This window comes from Gossypium hirsutum, chromosome D08, assembly GCF_007990345.1.
Source record: "Gossypium hirsutum isolate 1008001.06 chromosome D08, Gossypium_hirsutum_v2.1, whole genome shotgun sequence".
NCBI classification, from domain to species: domain Eukaryota; kingdom Viridiplantae; phylum Streptophyta; class Magnoliopsida; order Malvales; family Malvaceae; genus Gossypium; species Gossypium hirsutum.
In genome coordinates, this window is record NC_053444.1 from 62,727,707 (window position 1) to 62,751,455 (window position 23,749).

Consider the following 23,749-nt stretch of genomic DNA (forward strand, 5'->3'; position numbering starts at 1 on the left):
AAAGCTACTATTGTTCTTTTTTTGTGGTGTTTTCAACAAAAACGATGTTATTTCTTACATTTGTATTTTATTTTTATTTGTTATAATTTGGTCCTATCTAAAATAGATAGTTACTTATCCATATCAATCTGTTACTTTTTTTTATCAATTTTTTTATAATCTAATATTTAAATATATCAAATGGTTTACATTAAATATTTTTAAAAACAAAAGCATTAATTGATTGTATAAAATTTTATCATTTATAAATCTCAAGTAAACCTTAAATCCTAAACCATTTAATATATATATAAAGTTTATCTATTATCTCTTAAATAATTTAAACTATAATCATAATGTTAATATATTCAAATTAATATTATCTCTTTTACAATTATATAAGAAATTATTTAATATATAAATTAAAAAACATCAATTAATCTAAACCCTAAACCCTTAACCCCTATCTCTTAAACCTTAAATCATAAAACATAAACCCCTAACCCCTCTTTTACAATTATATAAAAACTTAATTAATATATAAATTAAAAAATACTAATTAATCTAAACTTTAAACCTTAATATGACATTGAATCTCTAAACCCTAAATCATTAGTCTTGAACGCCCTAACCCCTAACTACAAACCCCTAAACCTTATTTAATATATAACTTAAAAAATATTGATTAATCTAAACCCTAAACCTTAACTCAAATCTCTAACCCTTAAACCTTATTTAATACAAATTAAAACATACTAATTAATCTAAACTCTAAACCCTAACCTAACACCGAATCCATAAACCTTAAATCTATAACTCTTAATCTCTAACCTCTAACTCTTAACCCCTAACCCTTAAATCACAACCCTTAAACTAGAATCCCTAATCCCTAATCCCTAATTCCATTATCTATAAACCTTAAAATTGTAACTCCTAAACCGGCCTTAAATCCTAAATTAACCATATACCCTAAACCATATACCCTAAACTATAATGATAATTAATTAAATATTTTAAAATTAATACTATCGTATCTTTTACAATTATATATGAAATTATTTAATATATAAATTAAAAATCAATCAGTCATGTACCCAAAAAATTTTAAAATTATTTTAAATAATAGTATTTTAATTTTTCCATTTTTAACAAATATTTTTCTATGTTTTTTATTTCAAATTATTTCTAAGTTTCATTATTTCAAATTTATCCATTTTTAACAAATATTCAATTAAAAATAAATTGAATTTTAATTAATATAAATAAACAAATTAAATAGTAAATAGACAGATAAAATGTTTTTGCGGCGCTTCCCCAAAAACGCCGCTAAAGCCCCAAGTTAGCGGCGCTTCTCCAAAAAACGCCGCTAAATCCCTGAGCATTAACGGCGCTTCTTCAAAAACGCCGCTAAATCCTTGAGCATTAGCGGCGCTTCTTCAAAAACGCCGCTAAAGCCCTGAGCATTAGCGTCGCTTCTTCAAAAACGCCACTAAAGCCCTGAGCATTAGCGACGCTTTTTTAAAAACGCCGCTAAAGCCCCAAAAGTTCAAAAACGATGCCGTTGGGCTTAGGTTTTTGCTGCGTTTTTCCAAAAAATGCCGCTAATGCTCATTTTTAGCGGCGCTTTCCTGTAAGCGCCGCTAAATCTCGATCTTTAGCGACGTTTTACATAAAGTGCCGCTAATGCTCGATTTTTAGCGGCGTTTTTTTGTCCAAACGCCACTAAAAATGCCGCTAAAAGCCTGTTTTGGTGTAGTGTTACATAGTTGTTTTCTTTATTTTGTAGATTATCGAAAAGCTCAATCGATTGGAATCTCGTCGGAGCATCATCACACTATCCATTCATCATATTGGTAGTTTTGGTTAATGGTTATAAATAGCATCTGATAGGGTTAAAAGGTTATTCAAATGATTTGGCTTGTTTTGAGTTATGCCAAACTTGTTGTGGTTAATGATGATAGATGATGGCATGTAAATAATAGGTGCAAATATGAGTGGATGAACCCTTATGCATACTCTATAGTTAGTAGATATTATATGGTATGATGGCATATTTTGGAATGAGTTATTTTGGCATAGGTTCAAATTAAGACTTTGAGATGTTAAATGGGACTAAGTTTGGTGTGTGAAATGTGATGCCTTTGAATGACATATTGGTTGGACATAAAATAGATGAATATTTGGCATGTTGTTGGTGATTTGAATGTGCTTTTGATCATGTGAAATAGGCTAGGTATAATTTGAGAATGAAATTATTATATGATATGTGTGTAATGTATGTTCTGGTCATGGATTTATGATGTTGAAATTGATGTGTTTTAGGTAAATGAGTTGTGAAATCTAATGTAGGCACAATGGTTAGGTATAGGTTGAATGATTCTTGACATGTTTTAGGTGATTTTGAATGTGATTTAAGCATGTAAATGTAGCTATAGATGGTATGGTTTGGTGGTTAAGAAATGGTATTTGAAAAGGCTTGTTTTAGGGGTTATTAAGGGAGCACACGGTTTGGGACACGAGCTATCGCACAACCGTATGCCATACACGATCACCTCACACGGCCGTGCGTCATTTTAATTTTAGGTGCAAGAGGAACCACATGGGCTCAAAAAGTTACACGGCCTAGCGACACAACCATGTGACCCAATTTCAAATACCCACACGGTCGGACACACGGATTAGGACACGGCCGTGTGTCCTAACTTCAAATATCAACACGGTCTGGTCAAAATTTCAATGGTTAGTTGGTTCGAGTTGCAAAAGTTCACTTCAAAATAATTTTCAAAATTTCGAAATAAATTTTAAAATCTAAAATATTTATAAAATTTCTAAAATTTACATTTAAAAAATAAAAATTCTAAATAATGTATAAAAATTAAAAATTTTCTAAAATCATAATTTTGGGAACTAAATAAAATAAATTTTATCATATTAAAATATGGTTTTTTTCTTATTTTGCTTTGAAATAATTTTCAAATATATATGGTTTCAAATTTATGTACTCTAAAATGGAATTAATTGTATTGTAATAAGATTTTAATTTAACAAATTTAATTTGTTTTTTAATTTATCTCGAACAATTTCACTCAATTCGACTCAAATTGAATATCATTTCACTTGACTCGATTCGAAAAAAATTCAAATCAAGTTAGGATGATAAAATAAAATTTATCAATTAAATTAACTTAAAAAAATTTTACTCAATCCGGTCAAACACTAACTCTTCTATCTTACAAAAAAAATCTAAATATATTATAACTAAAATAGAGGGAGGTACTCTTTATTTTAAAAAGTAAAAATAAAATAAAATTAAGAAAAATTCATTGATTTATTTTCGTGCATACAAGCCCACCCTCACAACTCACTCTTATAAGAGCATTATAATTGTTATGGCCTATAAGCAAAAATCTAAAAAATTGACTAAATAACTTGTGATATCCTTTCATCTCCAACCTCTTCCACACCACTTTGCAAAAGAATGAATCAACTCATGATATTTTCTTTTTATTGTTAAAACAAAGTAAAATAATTGAAACCAAAAAACCCCAACAAAAAAAATTTGCTCATAAATGAAGAGATAGATCAAGCTTTTGATCGTTGCCCTTATGATCAACAACTCCATTGTTATCCTCTTCCATTGCTAACAACCCTCCATTGCACCGTATGCCACTCTGCCAATCCAAGTAACTTGGCTGTTCATCTTCAAATCGAAGGTGCCGATTTCCATCGCCACCACCACCATTCCATACAAATCTGTTAGCAACTTGAGTTGCTATATACATCGGAGAATGCAAAAACCCCAAACACCGGCTTGTTGGTGGTGGTGCACAAGGTGGCGAGAAGCTACTTGTTGATCCATTTTCGGGTGCTCGTTGTTTAGCCTTCCTTGCAGCGGTTCTTTCTTTCTTGTGAGCATTTTGATGGCCACCCAATGCTTGAGAGCTGTAAAACTTTCTGGAACAGAACAAACAAGAAAAAACCCTGGCTGTTGGGGCGTCTTCCCTGACTGTGAACATTGATAGAAGTTAGAGCTTTGAAAAGGAGAAATGGCAAGTGAAGGGAAAGTAATTGAATTAAGAATGGAAGCAGATGAGTGAAAGTATCGGAGAACGTGAAGGCTCTGAACATATATATGTATATATAGTTATTGAATGGAGTGATTTCAGCTTGAGCTTGACTGTACATGGGAACTGTATGGGCTTGGGAAATGGGAACTCAAAGAGATAAAAATAAATAATTGAAGAGAGGAGAAAGTATACTCCAAGACGTTTCTGCATGTTGAGGCCAAGTGTGTGTTCGTTGGTGGGAATAAATGTTTTTGGGTTTTGGAAAAGAAATCAGGTAAATTAGGTAATTAAATTACTAGTAAATTTATATTTTGATTACTTAATTTTAAAAATTATAAAGTGGTTATAAATTATTCGAAAGTTTTCATTGAAGTCATTGGATTATTAAAATCATTACTGTATGACCTTTTTTGTTCACAATGTCCGCACTAATTGAAAGCTCAAATTTTCCTTACCTTCTATAGTTTAATTTTTTTCATGAAATAATTTTGAGCGTCACGAATCTGCCAATCAAAATCTAAAATAACTCTCTTTTTTAATTTCCAACATTGAGCGTCAAATCGACTTGGATCTAACGCATGTTCTTATACTCGCTGGTGGATACTAATCTACTATAATTGTCGAATTATCGCTTGGAGCTTCCTAGCTAGATTTTTGAATAGTTCAATGACTAATTTGTAACATTTTGAAGTTGAATGACCAAAATATAAACTTATTAATAATTTAGTGACGTTAAGTGTTATTTACCCAAAAGAATTTTGGTTGGTGCCATGAATATCAAGTTTCTAACATAGTTATCATCTAAATACATTAGCATTTACTACAAATTCAGGTGAAATGTACAAAAATTATTTATTTGGAACTGTTTGACTCTTTCGAAAGGTTTAATTCTCATATAAAATTCTAAATCTTTACATGATAACTACATTTTATTCTTAACTAAATTTAGAATCGAATTAAAAAAAAAACCTCTCTCAATATTATTAACATTTTCATTTACAATATTTAAACTTAAACATTATCAAAAATCCTACTTTGGGTTACATTTGAGCTTTGTGAAGACATCCACATGGTGGAGAGCAGAGTGTCAGAAGAGATATTGGAAGATGAGGTTTGTGAAGTGTGTTGAATGGCTTAAAGGCTAAAAGTCAGTATAGCCCACTTGATTCTCTGAAACTGAACCACTGGGTGCATGGCATGGGTGCCCTTACTCATTAATTAATATATTCAACCTTTTTCTCTGCTGCTGTTTGGATCAACTGACTTTAAACTGCCAGTCAGTCGGGTGAGTCACTACTGGTGCGGTTTCTCCACCGCCAATCCCATGCAATTGGCCCTATTATATCTAGTCGAAATTTCGATTAAAATTGAATTAATTGATTGAATGAATTTAATTTGATTAATTCATTAATTAATTAATTTAATTCAATCAAAAATTAATTAATATTTTCTTTAAAAATTTAATTATTAATTAATTCGATTCGAAATCGAATAATTAATCTAAAGAAATAATATACATTACCAACCCACTTCCCACAACCTACGTAGGCCCCAGCCACTACTCAGCACAGGCCCCTACTAACTTAACCCAAATAAACATTTAGAACCCAATCCAATTCAAATAATTAATTTAGTTATAAAATTATTTATATTAAATAAATAATTTAATAAAAATTAAAATTCTTAAAAATTTGAAAATAAGTCAGTAACTCGCACCCTATTCCAATATTTCCTAATCTCCCAAATCCCTAATCCTTCATCCCAATCGTTGTTTGTCTCAAAACCCCTTATCGCAAATACCTTCCGTTTGTTAAAGAAGAGGTTTGTCATTCGAAACCCCTTACTTTTGGGGAGTGTCATATGATTGCAGAAGTAAAAATTGGCATTCAATTAAGCCATTTTGAATTGTATATGTACATATAAATTAGAATTAATAAAACTTGTTAGAATTCTTCACAACTATTGGAAAAATGAAGGTTGAAGGTTTTTAGCTGATATGATTTATGGTTCAGGATGTTTATACTTATTTTAACTAAAAATATATAAATTTCGGTTAATTCAGTTAACCGAAATATTTCAGTTCAGCTAATTTTTTTAGAAAAATTTTGGTTCAGTTAACAATTAAAGAATTAAAAAGTTCGATTAATACTAGTTTAGTTCGATTAATAACTGAATCGACTGTTTGAATACCTCTATACCTACCTACCTACCTCTGCGTTTTCTCAACTAAAGAGAAATCAGAAAGTTTTTGTTTTTTTATTTATTTATGGACCATAAACATAATTCTTACGGACTTTGATTTCATTTTAACAAGAGTTAGAATATGAACTTTCTTTTTATGGCCCCAATCAAGGGCCGATCTATAAAAAATTTCAAGAAAGATCAAAATTTAATTATAAATTTTTGAGAAATTAAAATATATATGTGAATTTATTTATGATTCCATCATTTTAAACCATTTTTTTTATTTTTAAATAAAAATATAATATTAGTATATATAAATTTAATAATAAAGAAAAATTGCAGAACCAAGACCCACCAACTACCTTTACATTCGGCCCTAACTATAATATATTATATGGGAATCTAAATTTTATAAGAATTTTATTCTCCAAGTTTTAAAGTGGAGAATATTTAAATTACAAGTTATTATAAGAATTTAAAAAATTAAAATATGGGAATCTAAAATTTATACTTGCAATTTTAAATTGAAACCTATATGTTACTTTTAAACTTACAAAATAGTTTTAATATTGATATTTTTTACTAATAATATTTACAAAATTATAATATCATAAATGACCCTTGAATGTATATCAAATTTTCAATATAGTCCATCCAATTTAAAATTATAATTTTTTAATTTTTATTATTAGTAAAAGAATACCAATATTAAAACTACTTTGTAAGTTTAAAAGTAACATATAGGTTTTAACTAGTAAATTTTATATTCCTATATTTTTAAAGTAATTGTATTCCAATATTTTAATTTTTTAAAATTCTTATTATAATTTTTAGTACTTTTCTAATTTAGAAAATAAAATTTATAAGTGGAGGGACCATATCAAAATTCTGATAAATTTTAAAGTGGATAGACTATATTGAAATTTTGATAAGTTTTCAGGGACTATCCTGATATTACTCCATTTTATATTTGAGCATTTCATTTGCCCAAAATGGAGCACGATTTCTGCAAGATACGACTTTCAATGGGTAGAATGTGTAATTAATTACATGTTTTTGTAATTATAAAAAAAATCTAATTCCTTGGACATGTTTGATTGATAATTATATTACTAATTTGTTAGGAATAAATCAAATTAAAATGTTATTATAAAATTACACAGAATTAAAGTTTATGATATATATTTCAATTCATATATAGAATTATACATTAAACTAAAGTTTATGTATAATTTTGAAATTTATCCCAATTAATATTTATGTTAAGCTTTAGCCTTAGAGGGAAATTTATTTCAAAGCCCCTATCCTTTTTTTTCCCCTTTTTTCTCATTATTGTTCTTCAACTAGCTTCTCGTTTTCCCTCTAAATCTTTCATATCTTTGGTCTTTTCTAATTAAGAAATTTCGAGTTTCCTTTGGTCTTTTTCATTTGTTCTTAAAGATTGAATCTTTTTTCCTTCCCCTGGATCTCGTACTGAGTCCTTGAAGAACTCAGTTGCTACTTAATCCTTTCCCAAGCCTGTTACCTTTTTAGTCTCCCTTGTTGCTACTCTTTCACCTTGTCTTAGGTGTTGACTATGTCCCAACTGAGAAGATTCTCTTAAATTGTGGTGAAAAAACGAGTTATCTTATAACAGTAATAAAAAAATAGACTTTGGATATCGGACTCAAGTTACTCCCTTGAACTGAAAAATCTGTCATCTCCCTAGCTGCTACACAAGATCCGACGGTACTCGTAGTTCCTTACATGACTGCCCGTGTTTTTCGCTCCAACTTCACCTACAATTTACCGATAGTATTCGACTAGGAGTTTGTCTGGTTGTATTTCGACACTAATTCGTACAACAGTCAAAACGCAATTGTACACCCCTATGATGAAACATGGTTCTTATGACTAAACTGAGGAGCAATAGAGATGGGGAGAAGAGATGGGCGGTGACAAGGATTTGTGGTTCTTATGGTGGGTGTTGGATGATAATGAAAATTGGTGGTACTTATATTACAAAAAACCAGAAAAAAAGTGTTTTAATCAAATAATCAAAAGTAAAAAAAAAAAAGTCATATCTGCAATCTGGTAGTGGACTAATGGGATTTTTAATGACAGTAACCAATTCGACTAATTATCTTAATTACAGTAACTAAAATTGACCAAAAATAATTTAAAGTGACTAAAATAAAAAAAACAATATTTTAGAGTGATCTGCAATGTAATTTACCCTATTGTTTAAGGCCCTTATAATTTTAGAGCATTGATGATGCCTCGTGAGCCTAATAAAGTGATATGACCAAGTGAAAATTTGAGCTTGGCCCAATTCCTTATTATTATCAATTTATTAATAGTTTACAAGTAAAAATATATTTTAATAACAAGTACAATACAATTACAAACATGTATTCAGATAGTTATAAAATCTAATCAAAATAATATAAATGAACGAAAATCAGAATATAATTAAACAAAACTCACCTATATCAATTGCAAACGATGAACCCTATTGGCAATAATATCAAAACTTTATTATCTTTCTGTTTTTTTGGTTTTTAAATCAAGTCTGTTTGATTGTCAGTAAAATATTTTCCGTAAAATGATTTCTGGAAAATGTTTTACTTTTCTGTAAAATGATTTACTGGAAAATATTTTCTGGTGTTTGATTGAATCTGTGTAAAATATTTTCTGCTGCTTGGCAGATTTTTTGAAAATATTTTTCGGAAAAGTTGTTTTTACATATATTAATATATAGTAATAAATTTTTATATTTTAAATTATTTTTACATATATTGCAATGATTTATTTATAATAATACTCAATTATTAAGCTACAATATTAATCGTTATAAATTGAAAAAAACAAATATCAAATAAATTATTTGTAATTGTGTTAAAAAAATAAGTATTGAATAATTAAAAAATAAGTTACTGGAAAATTGATAAACAGAAGCAGTTTTCTACCGAAAATGAAGGAAGGAATGAAGGAGGCGATAGAGAGGAGAGCACGGAAAATGTCTTACGGAAATTGAAAGGGTAAGACATTTTCCCTAAAATGTAACTCATTTTCCCTTGTTTTGGAGTTTATTTTCCAAATGGAAAATGTTTTCCGCCAATCAAACGTTGGAAAAGTTGGAAATGATTTTCCGGAAAATCAATTCCGTCAATCAAACAGATCCTAAGAGTAAAAAGTAGAGGTGTTCGAGAGTTGAATCCATACCTCTTTAGATTAAATGTGGGTTTATATTTTTCCACTTGTATCAGCCCGAACAACCATTTTATTGTTTAAAAATAATAAATTATATATAATTTTATAAATAAATTTTAACAATTTTATTTATTGTGTTTCAACTAACAAAATAGATCATTCAAACAAACCTAAGTGGATCATGCTTGAGCTCGAATCGATTTTTTTTTGGAGCTGGAACTCGGCCTAATTTAATCCGGTCCATAAACACTCCTAGCAAACACTATATAAAGGGATAAAGTATCATTTAGTCATTAAATTTAACAAAATTTTCTAAATTGGTCCTTGAAATTTTTTTATCCACTTTAGTGACTAAACTTGATATTTTTTCCCAATATTAATCTATATGATGTCATGACACTCTAATATTATGTCACGCCATCGCTTAAAAAGTTCAAATGATGATATGATACAAATTTAAAATATCATATCATGAGGTACTAAAATTAAGGAAAATTGTGAAATTGAAGCACTAATGTCTAATAGGGACAAAAATGAAATTAGACCAAGTTGGGAAGAATCATCCAATTGAAGTAGTGGAGGACAACGAAGTGATGTCATAAGGACGTGGACAACTATATCAATAGAACAAAGCGTTGTCGTATAACATCATTGTAAAACTTGTGGAAGAGGTTGGTTGGTGCTAAAGAAAATCATGGCAGCAACGACAATCTCTGCCGTCCAGTTTAAGGCCAATTATTTCTTCCTAGGTTTCGTCTCACCCTTACGAATAATTCCATTTTCATTTGTCCATGTTTTTCTTATTTTATCGAATTAAATAAACATGTAAGAATAAGCTTTTCAGATTTGTTTATTAAATAAAATAAACACAAATAAAACTTATTCACAAGTTTATTTATGTGTCAAAATCATATTATAAGTTCTGCTCATATTTATTTTGTTTGAGATAATGTCTAAAACTACTCATAACTCTTCATCAACCTATAAATAAGAGAATAATATGCTTCAGTACCCATAATTCCTCCCCAACCTATAAATAAGAATATAATATGCTTCAAAAGGCTTGAAACAAAGTCATCTTACATTGACAACAATAATTATACCAATCGAATTAAGACTCAATCTATATTTATGTATATTTGATAAAACTCTAATTGTAAGATTTATTAGAAAAATAACATATATTATATTTGGATGAGATTTATAGTAACCTTTCCTGTTTTAAGATTAAATAATATATATTATATGCCAAACCAAAGAAAGATATACTTTATAAAGAAAAATTCAAAATATTTGGGAGGGTGAACTTGTGAAAAGGACAGGGAAGCAAATTTTTCCAAATAGGGTTAATATACTATTTAGTATCTGAATATATTTTTAATGTTCAAATTGATACCTAAGTTTCTCATTTTAGTATCTGAATTTGGTTTCAATGTTCAATTAGGTACTTAGACCAAACAATATCATATGGTTTGATGAATATTTGACATGTATGCTCTAATAAACAACATCATAGGTATTTGATTGAGATAAAAAAAATCTCAAATACTAAATTGAATATTAAAGTCAAACTCAGGTATTTAACTGGGAAACAAAACTCAAGTATCAAACTGAAAAAAAAAATTCAAGGTACTAAAGCAAATATTAAAGCCAGACTCAAGTACCAAATTGGGACAAAAATAAACTTAGGTACCAAATTAAATATTTATGTCAAAATCAAGTACCAAATGGTATATTAATCCTTTCAAATACCAAAACTCCACGTAGGATATAATATAATTATAATATTACATCTTATTTTATAATATACCTAGAAAAAAACCGTTAAGTTACTTAAAACTGAAAAATGGTTAAAAGAAAATAATATTTTAACTAATTAATATTTATTTATTATTATAATAATATTATTAATTTTAACGCGAAAGCTTAATTCTCGGCAATGTCTGCTCTCGCAGGCTCAAGAATGTCACCAGTTGCAGCCGTAAGCTTCGCTCTCTTCTCCACCATTTCCAATTTCTCATCTTTTATCATTTATTTTCCTTTTATTTTTCTACTTTTTTTTCTTCTATAGGCTTTTTTTTTGGTTTATTTTCTTTTTGTAATGTTTGCCTCTCTCGATCCAATCTAAAAAAATTGTCAGCTCAAGGACTCAAAACATGGATTTTATGAAGCAGATGAATTTTCTGGTACTGTTATTTTAATTTTGTTGTAATTTCGTTTAATATTTTTAAAATTTTGATGGATATGCCACTGAATTTCGGTTGAAACTTTGCTGATTATGTTTTTTTTTTATATATATTTGCTGTTTTTTTTTTTTTTAGGTTTCGGTATACGTAATCCTGAGCGACGATCTTGAAACATAAGATTTTAGTGTTTTGTTTTTCGTTTTTAGATTGGTTTTGCATATTTCTTCGTTTGGATCTAAGGTGATCTGATTGATTCTGGAATCTGTAGACGAGAGAGGCATTTGCATACTTAGAAATTTAGCTAAAATTTGGCCTTGGATCGAGAGATGCTAATATATTGTGAATAAATTGTACCTAATTTATGTAAAAGTGGAAGTGATCTTCCTTTTGTTACATGATTGAGGCAAATTGGGATGCAAATAGTAGAGATAGGAAGTTACTGATGTGTGAAAGTCTGTTGGTTTTGATTTGATGTTTAAGCTATTATTACTTGGAGGTAATGCATAGGGGAATACTAGATTTTGACTGAGAGGTTGTGAATGTTAGCTGAAATGAGAATATCTTGATTATGCTTTACTGGTTGATGGGTTGAACTGGAAAAGAGTGGCTTGAAGAGCTAAGCTAAGACATTGTTTATGCAAGTACATTGACCCAGGAACTTGTTTGAGGAACATGATCAGGGAGGCGCCTAACACATCTGATCAATTGATTGAGCAAGAATATACATCTGCTGTTCCCTGTATAGCAAAGAATGTAAATAATTATAATATCTCTGTACAGACAGGTGAGGAATTCTCCGTGGAGTTTCTTAAGGAATGTGTTGGCACAAGAGGGATTCCTGCTATACCAGATGCAGCTCAGATACATGAGAAGAGAGTTGGGATAAACCAAAACCAAAACCAGAACCAAGAGCTGATGTATCAGGATCTAGCCCAAATTCTTGGGTTGAAAAGAATGGATTCTGAGTGTGTTTCTGATCTTTCTGATTTTTCTTCTGCGCAAGGGTCTTTTAGAGAGAGTGAAAATGGGTCTTGTGTTGAAAAATTAAGTAAATACCAGAAGGAAGATGATGATATTGGACAAGTGGCAAGGAAGGCTTTCGGTGAATTGAATTGTGATTGGAGCCATCTGAATGTCTCCGCACCAGCTACTACACCCAGTAATGTATGTGACACTACTAGTTCCAGCAACTTTGGTGGGCAGGGAGCTTCTGATGGAACACCATCTGGGAAAATGAAACTTCTTTGCAGCTTTGGTGGAAAAATATTGCCCAGGCCTAGCGATGGCAAACTCAGATATGTTGGGGGAGAGACACGTATTATTTCCATTCAGAAATGTCTTTCTTGGAAGGAGCTTGTGAGGAAAACATTAGATGTTTTCAACCAACCTCATTCAATCAAGTACCAACTTCCAGGTGAGGATCTTGATGCCCTTATATCTGTTTCTTCTGATGAAGACCTTCAGAATATGATGGAGGAATTTAATGGGCTTGAAAAGCTTGAGGGTTCTCAAAGGCTGAGGATATTTTTGATTCCTTTCGGGGAGTCTGAAAATGCACCTTCCCTTGAGGCTAGCACCATTCAGCAGAGCAATCCTGATTACCATTACATGGTAGCTGTTAATGGGATGGTAGACCATAGTCCTAAGAAAACTTGTGGCGGGCAGTGTTTACCCAGTGAAGGAAGTCAACTAGGACCTGCTTTGGATCATAACCCTAGTTTTCTAAAATGGTGTCCAACTTCATTACTCCCTTTGGAGACTATGAGTTGTTTCAATGCCTTGCATCCATCTCAAGTTTTCCTTGATTCCCAGTATACAACCAGGTCCCTAATTACATCTCCACCTATTTCTCCTCTAGCTTTCCAGCGTGGAGATTCAAACACTGTTTGTGCACAAGCAATTGGTGATAACTCCGGGATGGAAAGCAACAGCTCCTTCATTACAGGACACTTAAGTTCTGAGAACTGTGGAATAGAAAATCCTAAATACAAGCAAATTCAACAGGTTCCACCAGCTTTGATGAATTATAGTCTCCCTTACATAAAGGTTGATGCCAGCCAAACATGCCAACCATATGAAGGGCAGATATCAAACCCTGATCCCAGCACAAATTCCACGTCCCTTTCAGTTTTAATTAAAAATAATAGGGATTATAATGGTGTCTCACATGAGAGGCCTATCTCACAAGCCGCCAATCCATTGAACCTGTTGTCAGCATCTGTTGATTCCATGGACTCTCACCCAGACATGCCACATGCATTTTCAGATTCAAAGCTGCAGGAACTTGGAGGAAGGTCTGGTTACTATTCACAAGAAGGAACTAGCCCATCTTCCCCTTTAAATTTTGCAACAACTCGATCAGCTTCAAATGTAGTGCAGGAAACGTTGATGCAACAACAAGATAGTATTGGTCTAATGAAGTCCTGGGCAGAAAATGATTTGTCAGATAGTGAAGCTACATCAGATTCAATACCCGATATATTGATTTTTTCTCCAGATCCTGACGCTTCATCCAGGAATAAACCTATTCATAAGGGTGCTGATGATTGTAATGACAAGTGCCAAACAGCTAAAATTGATTTGAGTAAATCCATTTTCCTGACACTTAACAACTATGATACTACAATCTTGGATGCCAGTAACAGCTCTGATAAAATTGATCCAGTTTTGCATCAAGATGAAAAGTTTTATGAGTGGAGAACCCCTGACAGCAATATGGTAAGCAACGACAAATTATCTAATGCAGACTGCAGCCGAACTTCTGGTGTTGCTATTGATAGTTGGAAAAAAGATTCACAAGTCTCTCAGAAGATGGTCACTTCATCCTTGGATATTAAGGATAACATAAAGCATCCACAGACCTTGGACAAAACCACGAATGATATAATTGAATGTTGTGATTTCAGTGGGAAAGTAATTGTTGGACAAGGGAGCATTACTTCAGGCACCAGCAACCCTGAAGTCACATGCTTATTTCCAAAGACCATGGAAGACATAAAAGATGAGAGTTCAGCGGGTGCTCTTATCTCTGATTCATTGAATGGCCCATTGTTGGTTAAACCGCAACAATTGCAGTGTGTTTCAAGTCAGAAGGATATATCTAAAGAGGATATGCTGATCAGCTCAATCAATTTGTACCTATCTGCAGTTAATATTGATTCTTATCTGTGCTCAAACTTGGACAAGGATGACCTTCAGTCTATGTTACAGAATCCAGCAAAGAATGCAGTTCCTAGGAGAGACTTCTCTCTCATTGATGATGACCTTAATTATCCCATTCAAAATGCTGGGAAGATGGCCCCCATAAGATCTGTGCATGGGAATTCAATTGTAGAAGAGTTTACATTTGCTCAGACAGAAACAGCAAGCGTGAACCAACATCAAATCCAGCAAGACCCAGTAGTTATTTTGGAAGATGAGGTCACAAGTGTGCCTTCTAGGATTGAAGTTTCATCTGCAATGGTCCTACCTGTGGATGTGACTGGCAGAGATATTGTATCTCCTATTGTTAAAGATTTGGTGGATGTCATTCCAGAATCTGAGTTTGAGGTAAGACGAGTTAAATTTCGTGTACAACTAACCTGTTTAGATGCTAGTAAGCTTAGGTATATTCATGGCTTTGTTCATAGGATGCTGCAGCTGATGACCCAGACAAGGATGAGACCTTCAGTGATGCTGTGATAGCTGAAATGGAAGCCAACAGCTATGGCTTGCAGGTTCCGTGCTGAACTGATTTATACCTGTTTTCTATAAAAATTTCTTGTATAACAGGTGACAAGTTCATGCAGTGTAGTTTAGTGAAAATTTTACAGTGAAAATTCAGCTCAAATATAAAGTTTCCCCATTGGCGAGTTAGCAAAGCATTCTTTTTTTTTTTTTTTGAATGAGGTTCCATTTAGTTAGTCTATAAGCAAATTAACTTATGCATCAGTTTGTAATTTGATCTTGTTTACGGAGTTTCTCCTCTTCTTTCTGTCTTTTCTCCATCTCCTTCCCTTGCCATGAGTTTTACTTTATGTATATTGGTAATTGTCTTTAAAATCAACTCCCATAGCTTTCCTCTTTTTTCTTTTTTCATTGAAAATCAACAATATTGCTATTAATCTACTTTTAGTATGGCAACAAGGCTAGTGGTTTAGTTAGAAGATTTGATTCTACAACTACCAGTCTTGTTTTCTCTTGTAACCAAAAAAATTTGAAAAAATTATCTATCCTCTATTATCCCCTCCTTTAACTTTACTCCTTGCTTGCAAAATTAGTTTCTGAAGGAGATTGAAACTTTTCTGATTCTGATGGACAGATTATAAAAGATGCTGATCTCGAAGAACTAAGGGAGCTAGGATCTGGAACATATGGAACTGTTTATCATGGAAAATGGAGGGGAACAGATGTTGCTATAAAGAGAATAAAGAAAAGTTGCTTTTCTGGGAGATCATCAGAACAAGATCGACTGGTGGGTTTCCAGATATATTTCCTTTATTTTCTCCCCTTCTCTTTCCAGTTTCCAATCCTAAGTAGGAGAGTTGATATTGAATCTCATAAGATGCTTCATAATGATTTAGGGTACATATTTGATCTATTTATGAACATTTACTTGATTAATGTCTAAGCAATTTTATCTTTGTAAATATTCATGACAGGCGTTCTCATTTGTACTAGTTATTCTGATGTACAAACTTTGGGTGTTGAAAATTCTAGAGGGAAAAATGGAATATTTTTGCTGGTTAGATGGATTGGATGGTGCATTTGTATTCTGGGATTCAGCCAAAAAACACAATAAAGAGGCTGTAAAATATTAGCACTATTATTATGTCATGGAAGTCAAATTCATGGGGGTAAAATATATCCACTATTGTTATTCTGCAATTTGAGATTCATAATCTGCTTCTGTTATTTTCATAAAGCTTGTCAGTTCTCGAGTTAAAGTTGTTTGTAGCAAGCTATGACATTTATTACAAGAAAGATTAGCTGTGATATTTATTCTGTTCTTCTGCAAATCACCTGTTTTAGGAAGATTAGCCTGTGTCTTGTCATCATTGCTTCAAATTTTAAATAAAGGGTGTTGGGAAGAAAGTAGAAAATGGCCTTCTGTTATCCTTCAGGTTAGATTTAGTGTTGACTGAGCAAGACTGGGATAACTAACTTAAACGTGAAAGGCAGAAACAGCTAAAAATATAAAGGGAGTCAGAGAGATTGAGTCCTCTGCATTTTGAGCTGGGTTGTTTTTCCCTCCTTTGCTTCCATTTTTTTTCTATTGTAACAGCATGAAGAAATGGGAATTAGTAGTAAGATCCTTTAAACACTTTTGTAGTCTTATTCTTCATTGCAGTTTGAGTTATTTTGCATGCCTGAAGCTGATGAATGTTTGCCTGTACCAGATGAAAGACTTCTGGAGAGAAGCACAGATCCTCTCAAATCTGCATCATCCAAATGTAGTTGCATTTTACGGAGTAGTACCAGATGGAATTGGAGGAACCTTGGCAACAGTAACTGAATATATGGTAAATGGATCCCTTAGGAATGTCCTAACAAAGAAGGAAAGGTAATATAGGTTCAATCTCCCAATTTTATAGTCCTTCATTCATTGATAATACACTTACTGTTTTTCTTTTTTTTGGAATCCTTATGCAGATCACTTGATCTTCACTCCCAATTCTATAGTCCTTCACTTGTTAATAATGTACTTACTGTTTTTTTTTTTTTTTGGAATTCTTATGCAGATCACTTGATCTTCACAAAAGGCTCATAATTGCCATGGGTGCAGCTTTTGGCATGGAATACTTGCACGCCAAAAACATTGTCCATTTTGATCTGAAATGTGACAATTTGCTTGTCAATCTAAGGGACCCACAACGACCCATATGCAAGGTAATCAATACAAATTCCTCTCTAGTAGACATTTTGATTTCAAGGTGCCTTAAGTGACATTAAAACCATAAACGGTCAGAAAGAGGAATTCTTAATTCTGGTTAAGTCCAAAATCATTTTTGGTCCACAAGATGAATGCTGATCATATGTATACAATAGAATAACCTTAAACCTTCATGTTTCTGTAGGTTGGAGATTTTGGATTATCAAGAATCAAGCGCAATACTCTAGTTTCTGGAGGTGTGCGAGGAACTCTCCCATGGATGGCACCAGAACTGCTAAATGGTAGCAGCACCAAGGTTTCTGAAAAGGTCAGTAAAGCTGTATTCTAGTTATTTAATATGTCTTACCACAGTGAAGGAAAGAATGATGCTCATTAAAGCCAAAATTTATGATGTTTAATTTGACAGGTTGATGTTTTCTCATTTGGAATTTCAATGTGGGAAATCTTGACCGGAGAGGAGCCATATGCCGATATGCATTGCGGTGCCATTATTGGTAAGATTTTGATTTGTCTAATATGTTAATAGCCCCGATTGTGAACAAGAAAATATACATGCATGGAAAAGTGATTGACGTGATATTAGTTCCACTGTGGAGGGCATATGTTTGCTAGACTGGTGGATCGTCTTTTTCTTTGCTTTAGTATAAAACAGCAATCCAAACAACTCAAGTAATCAAATTGAAGCGATATCATAAAACTGCATGCACTTAACCATCCTTCCTGTCCGGTTTTTTAGTAAACAAAAGCCTTGTGCTTTTCACCAAAAATCTGGCTTTATTTTCGATTGGTGAACTATGATTGCAGGGGGGATAGTGAAGAACACTCTTCGACCTCCTATTCCAGAACATTGTGATCCCGAGTGGAGAAAGCTGATGGAACAATGCTGGTCTCCTGATCCTGAATCAAGGCCATCATTTACCGAGATAACAAAGAGGTTGCGATCCATGTCTATGTTGCTTAAACCCAAGGGACCTCGTAATCAACCGAAACAAACAAGGCCATAATGTCAACGGTATGATTCAACATTATATGCAAGCACCTGTTTTGTTATTTTAGGTATACCTGTAAAGCTTAATGTCTCCAACACACCATTTGAGGATGTGCATATGTAGAGTTTGATCATTGATAGCCAAAATTTTTTCCCCTTGTTGATAAATATATCTTCATTGTTTATTCTTTTGTTGATAATGAAAGATAGTTATATTTTTTATATTGTATCAACTTCACTAAATGAATATAATTATCCTCTCAAAGATCTCACCTTTCAAAATCTAAAATTGATATCTGAAATATTATTCTCACCACACATCATCGGGGTCACAAATATTGAACTTCCCATAAAAAAAATTATGTTTCTAATCAGTTCCAATCCCCAATTTAACATTTTTTTATACAATTTTTACCGTTATTTATAATTTTTTCTGACCTTAAATCGAAAGATACTACATGTGTGTTTAGGTGCAGTTAGATTTATATTTTATTGGTTATTTGTAACAACAACAATACTAATTAAGTTAGACTTGCTAAATCATTATAACACTGTTTTGATATATATATATATATGTGTAAAATATATATTTTTTCTTAAATATACAAAGAAAGCAAAAAGAAATAAAAATTAAGAAAAACATCGTTAATCAATTAAAAAGAAGTCATGCAACTAAAAAAACACTATACCATATAAAACACAGTGTTTTCGGAATATACTGAATGATGTTATCAAATGTGGGCAGAGATAGACAGTAGTATACTCTAAAATATTATAATATCCGCTCTTCTTCCGACAAGAAAAAAAGATCCCCCATGACAATGAGAATATACTCTTTGACATCATCCCTAATATGTCTCCTCCAATAATTTCACTTTAGATAATTAATTTCACTTCTTGTTTGCATAACAACAAAACACCAAAACTATATTTAGATCTTCTGCTTTTCCTTTTGTTATTAGTTTTATGCCATGCAACACTCAGAAACAGTACCGGTTTCCCGACCACGGTGTTTTTCGATAATACCGTTCCCAGACAGCGGCAGTTCGATATCAAACAAGAACAAAAATGACCCGAAGTTTTAACAAAAAAAAAACAGAAGAAGAAGAAAAAAGCTAAAAGAAATGGTGCAATCTAGACAGTAAAAGCCATGGAAGTTTCTTGCTAGTTTCCACTTTCCAACACTTGGGAAATAGTTTTTTTTTTCCATTTGTTATTTTTGCTTTTAAAAACGAACGTGGCCCGACATTCCACCGTATAATCCCATGCAATGGGGGGTGGAGAATAATAATAAAAGGTGGCAAACATATTCTACATTGTTCCAGTGGATTCCATCGCCACCTTTTACGCCATGGACAGCACAGTGACACGTCGAATCACCTGAGTTTTGATTAATTTATTTATTTTTCCCATTCAAAATGCTATGAGATAGAAAGGTGAGAAAGCTTGAGACACATGCTTAAAAACACTGCAAAGATTATAGCCACAAAAAAATGATGTTTGTTACATCGTGTTTTATTATACTTAGCATAAACAGCTAACTACTGTGGGCTTTGTTGGCATTGTCTCTTTTATTTCTTTTTGGTCATTTGAGACAAAACTGGTCATTGTCTTTGCCCCCATTGCCATTAACGTTTTTATGATACCATTTTTGCATTCAATGTGCTAAAAAATATCTAACAGTGTGTTGTGTAGAATCATTGGTATTCTTAAATTCATCAAAACTTTGAAGGGATTTACAAAAGTTGCTCTCATGAGAGTTCACCATGTGTATGTGTTTCTTTGGTTTACGACTAACCATTTCTATCTAAAAAAGAGTAATTTCACCAACCAACCTCAAATTATGGACCATATTGTAAAGTGGTCACCAAGCTTTAAAATGATCTAATATCACTATCATATCAACCAGGTCTTTCTTTCGTCTTTGCTATTAACTTTGGCGTTAAATGTCAACTCATATTTGAAGTGAACATATCAAAACGCATTGATCAAATAATAAACACGTTTATGCCTACAATATAGACATTTTGGATTTGTCGTGTTAAAAAATGTAGCAATCTAATTTTATTGACAATGTTTCTTTTTAACATGATATATTTAACCTATATCCACACCATAGGTACACACATGTTAATAATTTAAATCACATGTTCTAAACATATTTTATGCTTTGAATAGACATTTAGCACCTAAATTGATATCTAGATTGACGAAATGAGCTAGGATAGGGGGTAGTGGACTAAGATCGTATTCAAATTGTTCAACTCGAAAAAAGGTTCGAATCTAACCTGAAAGAAGAAACAAACAACTTTAGAAACAAAAAAATAATGAAAACAACTAAAAGAAGAAATTCAAGAATAAAAATAAATAAATATTCAAAACATAAACAAATAAAGAAAACGAAAATTAAAAGGAGGAAGATGGACCGATGGATATGGATAGAAGATAGTTGTCCAACTGAACCATTTGAGATATAAACCCCGATAAATTCAATTAATGACTCTAATTGACCCCAAGAAATAATATTTGACAAATTAAAGGATGAAGAATGGGTTCGCACGACTCTTTGAAGAAAATTGAGAAAATTTTTTAATTTTAAAAATTACAAAAAAACAATTTTGCGCGAAAGAAATTAACTGCAAGAGTTGAAAATTTTATTAATGAATGAATCAATGCCTTCAATGAAAAATGAAAAGGTTCTTATATAGGCTAGTTAATTACATCCAAATAAAACTCTCAAGTATAATGAAACTCTAATTAATCTAAACAATAAGCAATTTTAGTAGAACTAAACTTTCTAGTTAACTAAGAAACATAAAACTTCTAAATAATTTTAAATACTTAAAAATATCCTTAAATTCATATTAAATAAATAAAACCTAATAGATACAATATTGTGCTCATATATAATCAAAATTAGGCCTTAAACTTAAACCCAATATGATTTAAACTTGAATTAAAGCTTGAAACTTGTAATTTCCCATAATAATCTTGTCCAAAAATTTTACTCGCACAACCTTCAGTAAAATGGTCATAACTTGACCTCTCAAAATCGAAAACAAGTAATTCAAAGTGCGTTTCGAAGCTAAGAAATAGATCTTCAAACACTATGATAAGACATCTCATTTCAGAAATTCTTGGATCCCATCAAAAAATTCGTCGCAAGTTGACTAATCTTTCAAACTTGAAAATTGGCAACTTGGTTGAACTGACTTTAACAAATTTCACCTCATCCGTGCATGTATCAAGCTTATTAATGTAGTAATGATACTTTCAGGATTGAATATTAAAATGTTTTGAGCATTATAAACCAATTTCAAATCTAAGCGATAATTTGGAGACGTTTACTAAAATTATCCCAATTAAAAACAAATCATTTGCAAGTATTCATTTACTGAAATACTTGTATTTCTAAATATAATGTGGGTATAAAGATATAATGTTTCAAAAACATGACAAAATTAAATATATTTTTTGAGAGGATGACGAGTGTTCATACTATTCGTTTGGGCCTAAAAAGGTAGTTTGTTATGGAGAGGGTGATCAACCCTTATGCTTAGATATTTGTTGTGGCCATGTCATCACGAAGGACAAGGCCACTCGTCTTGGTCTTCAATAGATTTTTCCATAGGAGACGAGACCTCTCACCTTGGTCTTTAGTAAATTCTTACAAGGGGAATGAGATCTCTCACATTAGTTAATTTATCAAAAGGGACAAACCTATCACTATAGTATTCTTTTCCGCACACTATGTTGGATTCGTGCTTTCCTTGTTTGTTGTTTGGGGGGATGTCAGCTGCTTTCTTAGTGATGTTTGTTCTTTGTTATGAAGAGGTTGAACAAGATGTCCCAGTTGCGTAAATATTTTGAATGTGATGTCATTGATGGTGTTGTTGCGTGCCTTCTAAGTGGATGAGAATTTTTGGGTCACCTCCACTAACATTTTCTTTTGTCAGGTTCCCTGTTCGTATTCTATTAAAGCCCTCATATTGAGGAGGTGGCAATCGTCATTTTCTTTGTTTCTATGGAAAAAAGGTGTACAAAAGAAGTTGAATGAGATGTTTGGTGGTGACAATTGTGCATTTAAGACATTGAGGGTATATGATCTTTCAAGTGGCACTGCCTTTATTTCTTCATGCTCAAGTAACCTTCATTTTGGTTGTTGCCTTCTTTAAAGATCCATCTCCACCCCTTCTATACCAACATTGACTTCTCCAGATATCTAACATCATGTCATCCCTAAGAGAGTTTAGTTAAATCAAGAATTTCAACACCTTTCTTTCTTAGGGTATCATTTGTCACCCTTAGAGTTGCCACTGTCATGTTTTACCGTGATGCGACGAATTTTTTTTGTTGGCGAGGGTGCATTTATATTTCTTTAGGGGACCTATCTTCCTAATTGAGAACCTCATTTATCTTGATATTCAGATATTCTTTCTATAGGAGAAATGTGTTTATTCATGTACATCACCCGCTTCTATATCAATACTTTGAAACTATCTTTTCCTTCTTGTGTTACCTAAAACCCTGGGGAATAATCCTAGTAGTTGCGTGGGAATCTAAAAAAATGTTGTTTGTCTTCATTGTCTCTAATTCCCACCTTAATGGTTTTCTTCCCTCGTGGTTGGTTCCTTAATGTTTCAACTCGTATCTTCGCCACATCTCACATTTGGTAACAAGATTTAAGGAGTAACCTTAAAGGTCATTCATTCTGTTATAGCATGGCATAAGGTCTATACTTTTCTTTATTCTTAGGGAGTGGCTTAATTTCAAACAAACTTCTCTTTTCTTCACACCACTTCCTAGACACTGTATGCATCTTGATTCAGGTAAGGAGACTTGAAAAGAGAACAAGTTTATCTGCTGTTAGACTTATTCTAGCCTTCGACTTTGATCCTTGTGGTATCTTCTTCCATTTTCACAGAGTGTCCTTTTATTAACCTTTGCAAAGAAATGCCATTGATTGGTAGTAGGTGTTTTCGTAGCCTATGCGTCAACTTATGCTCCTTTTGATGACCTCTTGTGCAAGTGATACTCTTTTTAGATGTTTCGGGTAGTGATAGTTACGACACCTTACTATAGCCTCATCTTTCATCCACTAAACAAAATGACAGTTTGGGTCTCATTAAAATAAGGGCAGTGTTGTTGTTCCAAAGGTCGCCTTTGGTTCCAAGATGAATTTTCTCATTTTCTTGGTTGTTCTTCATCCCTCTTAGCTTCTTCTTGAACATATTCTTGAAGTTGAGACTAAAAAAATGTTTTAAGCTTATAGCTCTCAGTA

The 23,749-nt window shown here is 32.2% G+C and overlaps 2 protein-coding genes across 4 annotated transcripts; one reads left to right on the forward strand and one right to left on the reverse strand.

The window, feature by feature from the left end:
• Positions 1-3,290: 3,290 nt before the first annotated feature.
• On the reverse strand, positions 3,291-4,084 carry LOC107963566 (protein LATE FLOWERING). The gene has a single exon (XM_016900027.2). It carries the CDS (start codon positions 3,993-3,995, stop codon positions 3,543-3,545), a length of 453 nt encoding a protein of 150 aa, XP_016755516.1. The 5' UTR covers positions 3,996-4,084; the 3' UTR covers positions 3,291-3,542.
• A 7,234-nt stretch (positions 4,085-11,318) lies between these two features.
• LOC107962820 (uncharacterized) lies at positions 11,319-18,690 on the forward strand. 3 transcript variants are annotated; one of them, XM_016899352.2, is made up of 10 exons: positions 11,341-11,403; positions 11,563-11,608; positions 11,744-15,157; positions 15,238-15,324; positions 15,909-16,061; positions 16,987-17,150; positions 17,329-17,476; positions 17,665-17,787; positions 17,887-17,974; positions 18,285-18,690. In XM_016899352.2, the coding sequence occupies exons 3-10, from the start codon at positions 12,281-12,283 to the stop codon at positions 18,482-18,484; spliced, it is 3,840 nt and encodes a 1,279-aa protein (XP_016754841.2). In that variant the 5' UTR covers positions 11,341-11,403; positions 11,563-11,608; positions 11,744-12,280; the 3' UTR covers positions 18,485-18,690. The 3 variants fall into 3 exon arrangements, with proteins under 3 accessions (XP_016754842.2, XP_016754841.2, XP_040954689.1); XM_016899353.2 differs by lacking the exon at positions 11,563-11,608 and having other exon boundaries at positions 11,319-11,403; positions 12,389-15,157; XM_041098755.1 differs by having other exon boundaries at positions 11,382-11,608; positions 12,389-15,157.
• The last annotated feature ends 5,059 nt before the right edge of the window (positions 18,691-23,749 follow it).

Coding starts and splice junctions, on each gene's coding strand:
- LOC107963566 (XM_016900027.2), bottom strand. CDS start 3,995: ATGTTCACAGTCAGGGAAGACGCCCCAACAGCCAGGGTTTTTTCTTGT.
- LOC107962820 (XM_016899352.2), top strand. CDS start 12,281: ATGATCAGGGAGGCGCCTAACACATCTGATCAATTGATTGAGCAAGAA. Junction 15,158..15,237: donor TTCCAGAATCTGAGTTTGAG/GTAAGACGAGTT, acceptor CTTTGTTCATAG/GATGCTGCAGCTGATGACCC. Junction 16,062..16,986: donor CATCAGAACAAGATCGACTG/GTGGGTTTCCAG, acceptor TGCCTGTACCAG/ATGAAAGACTTCTGGAGAGA.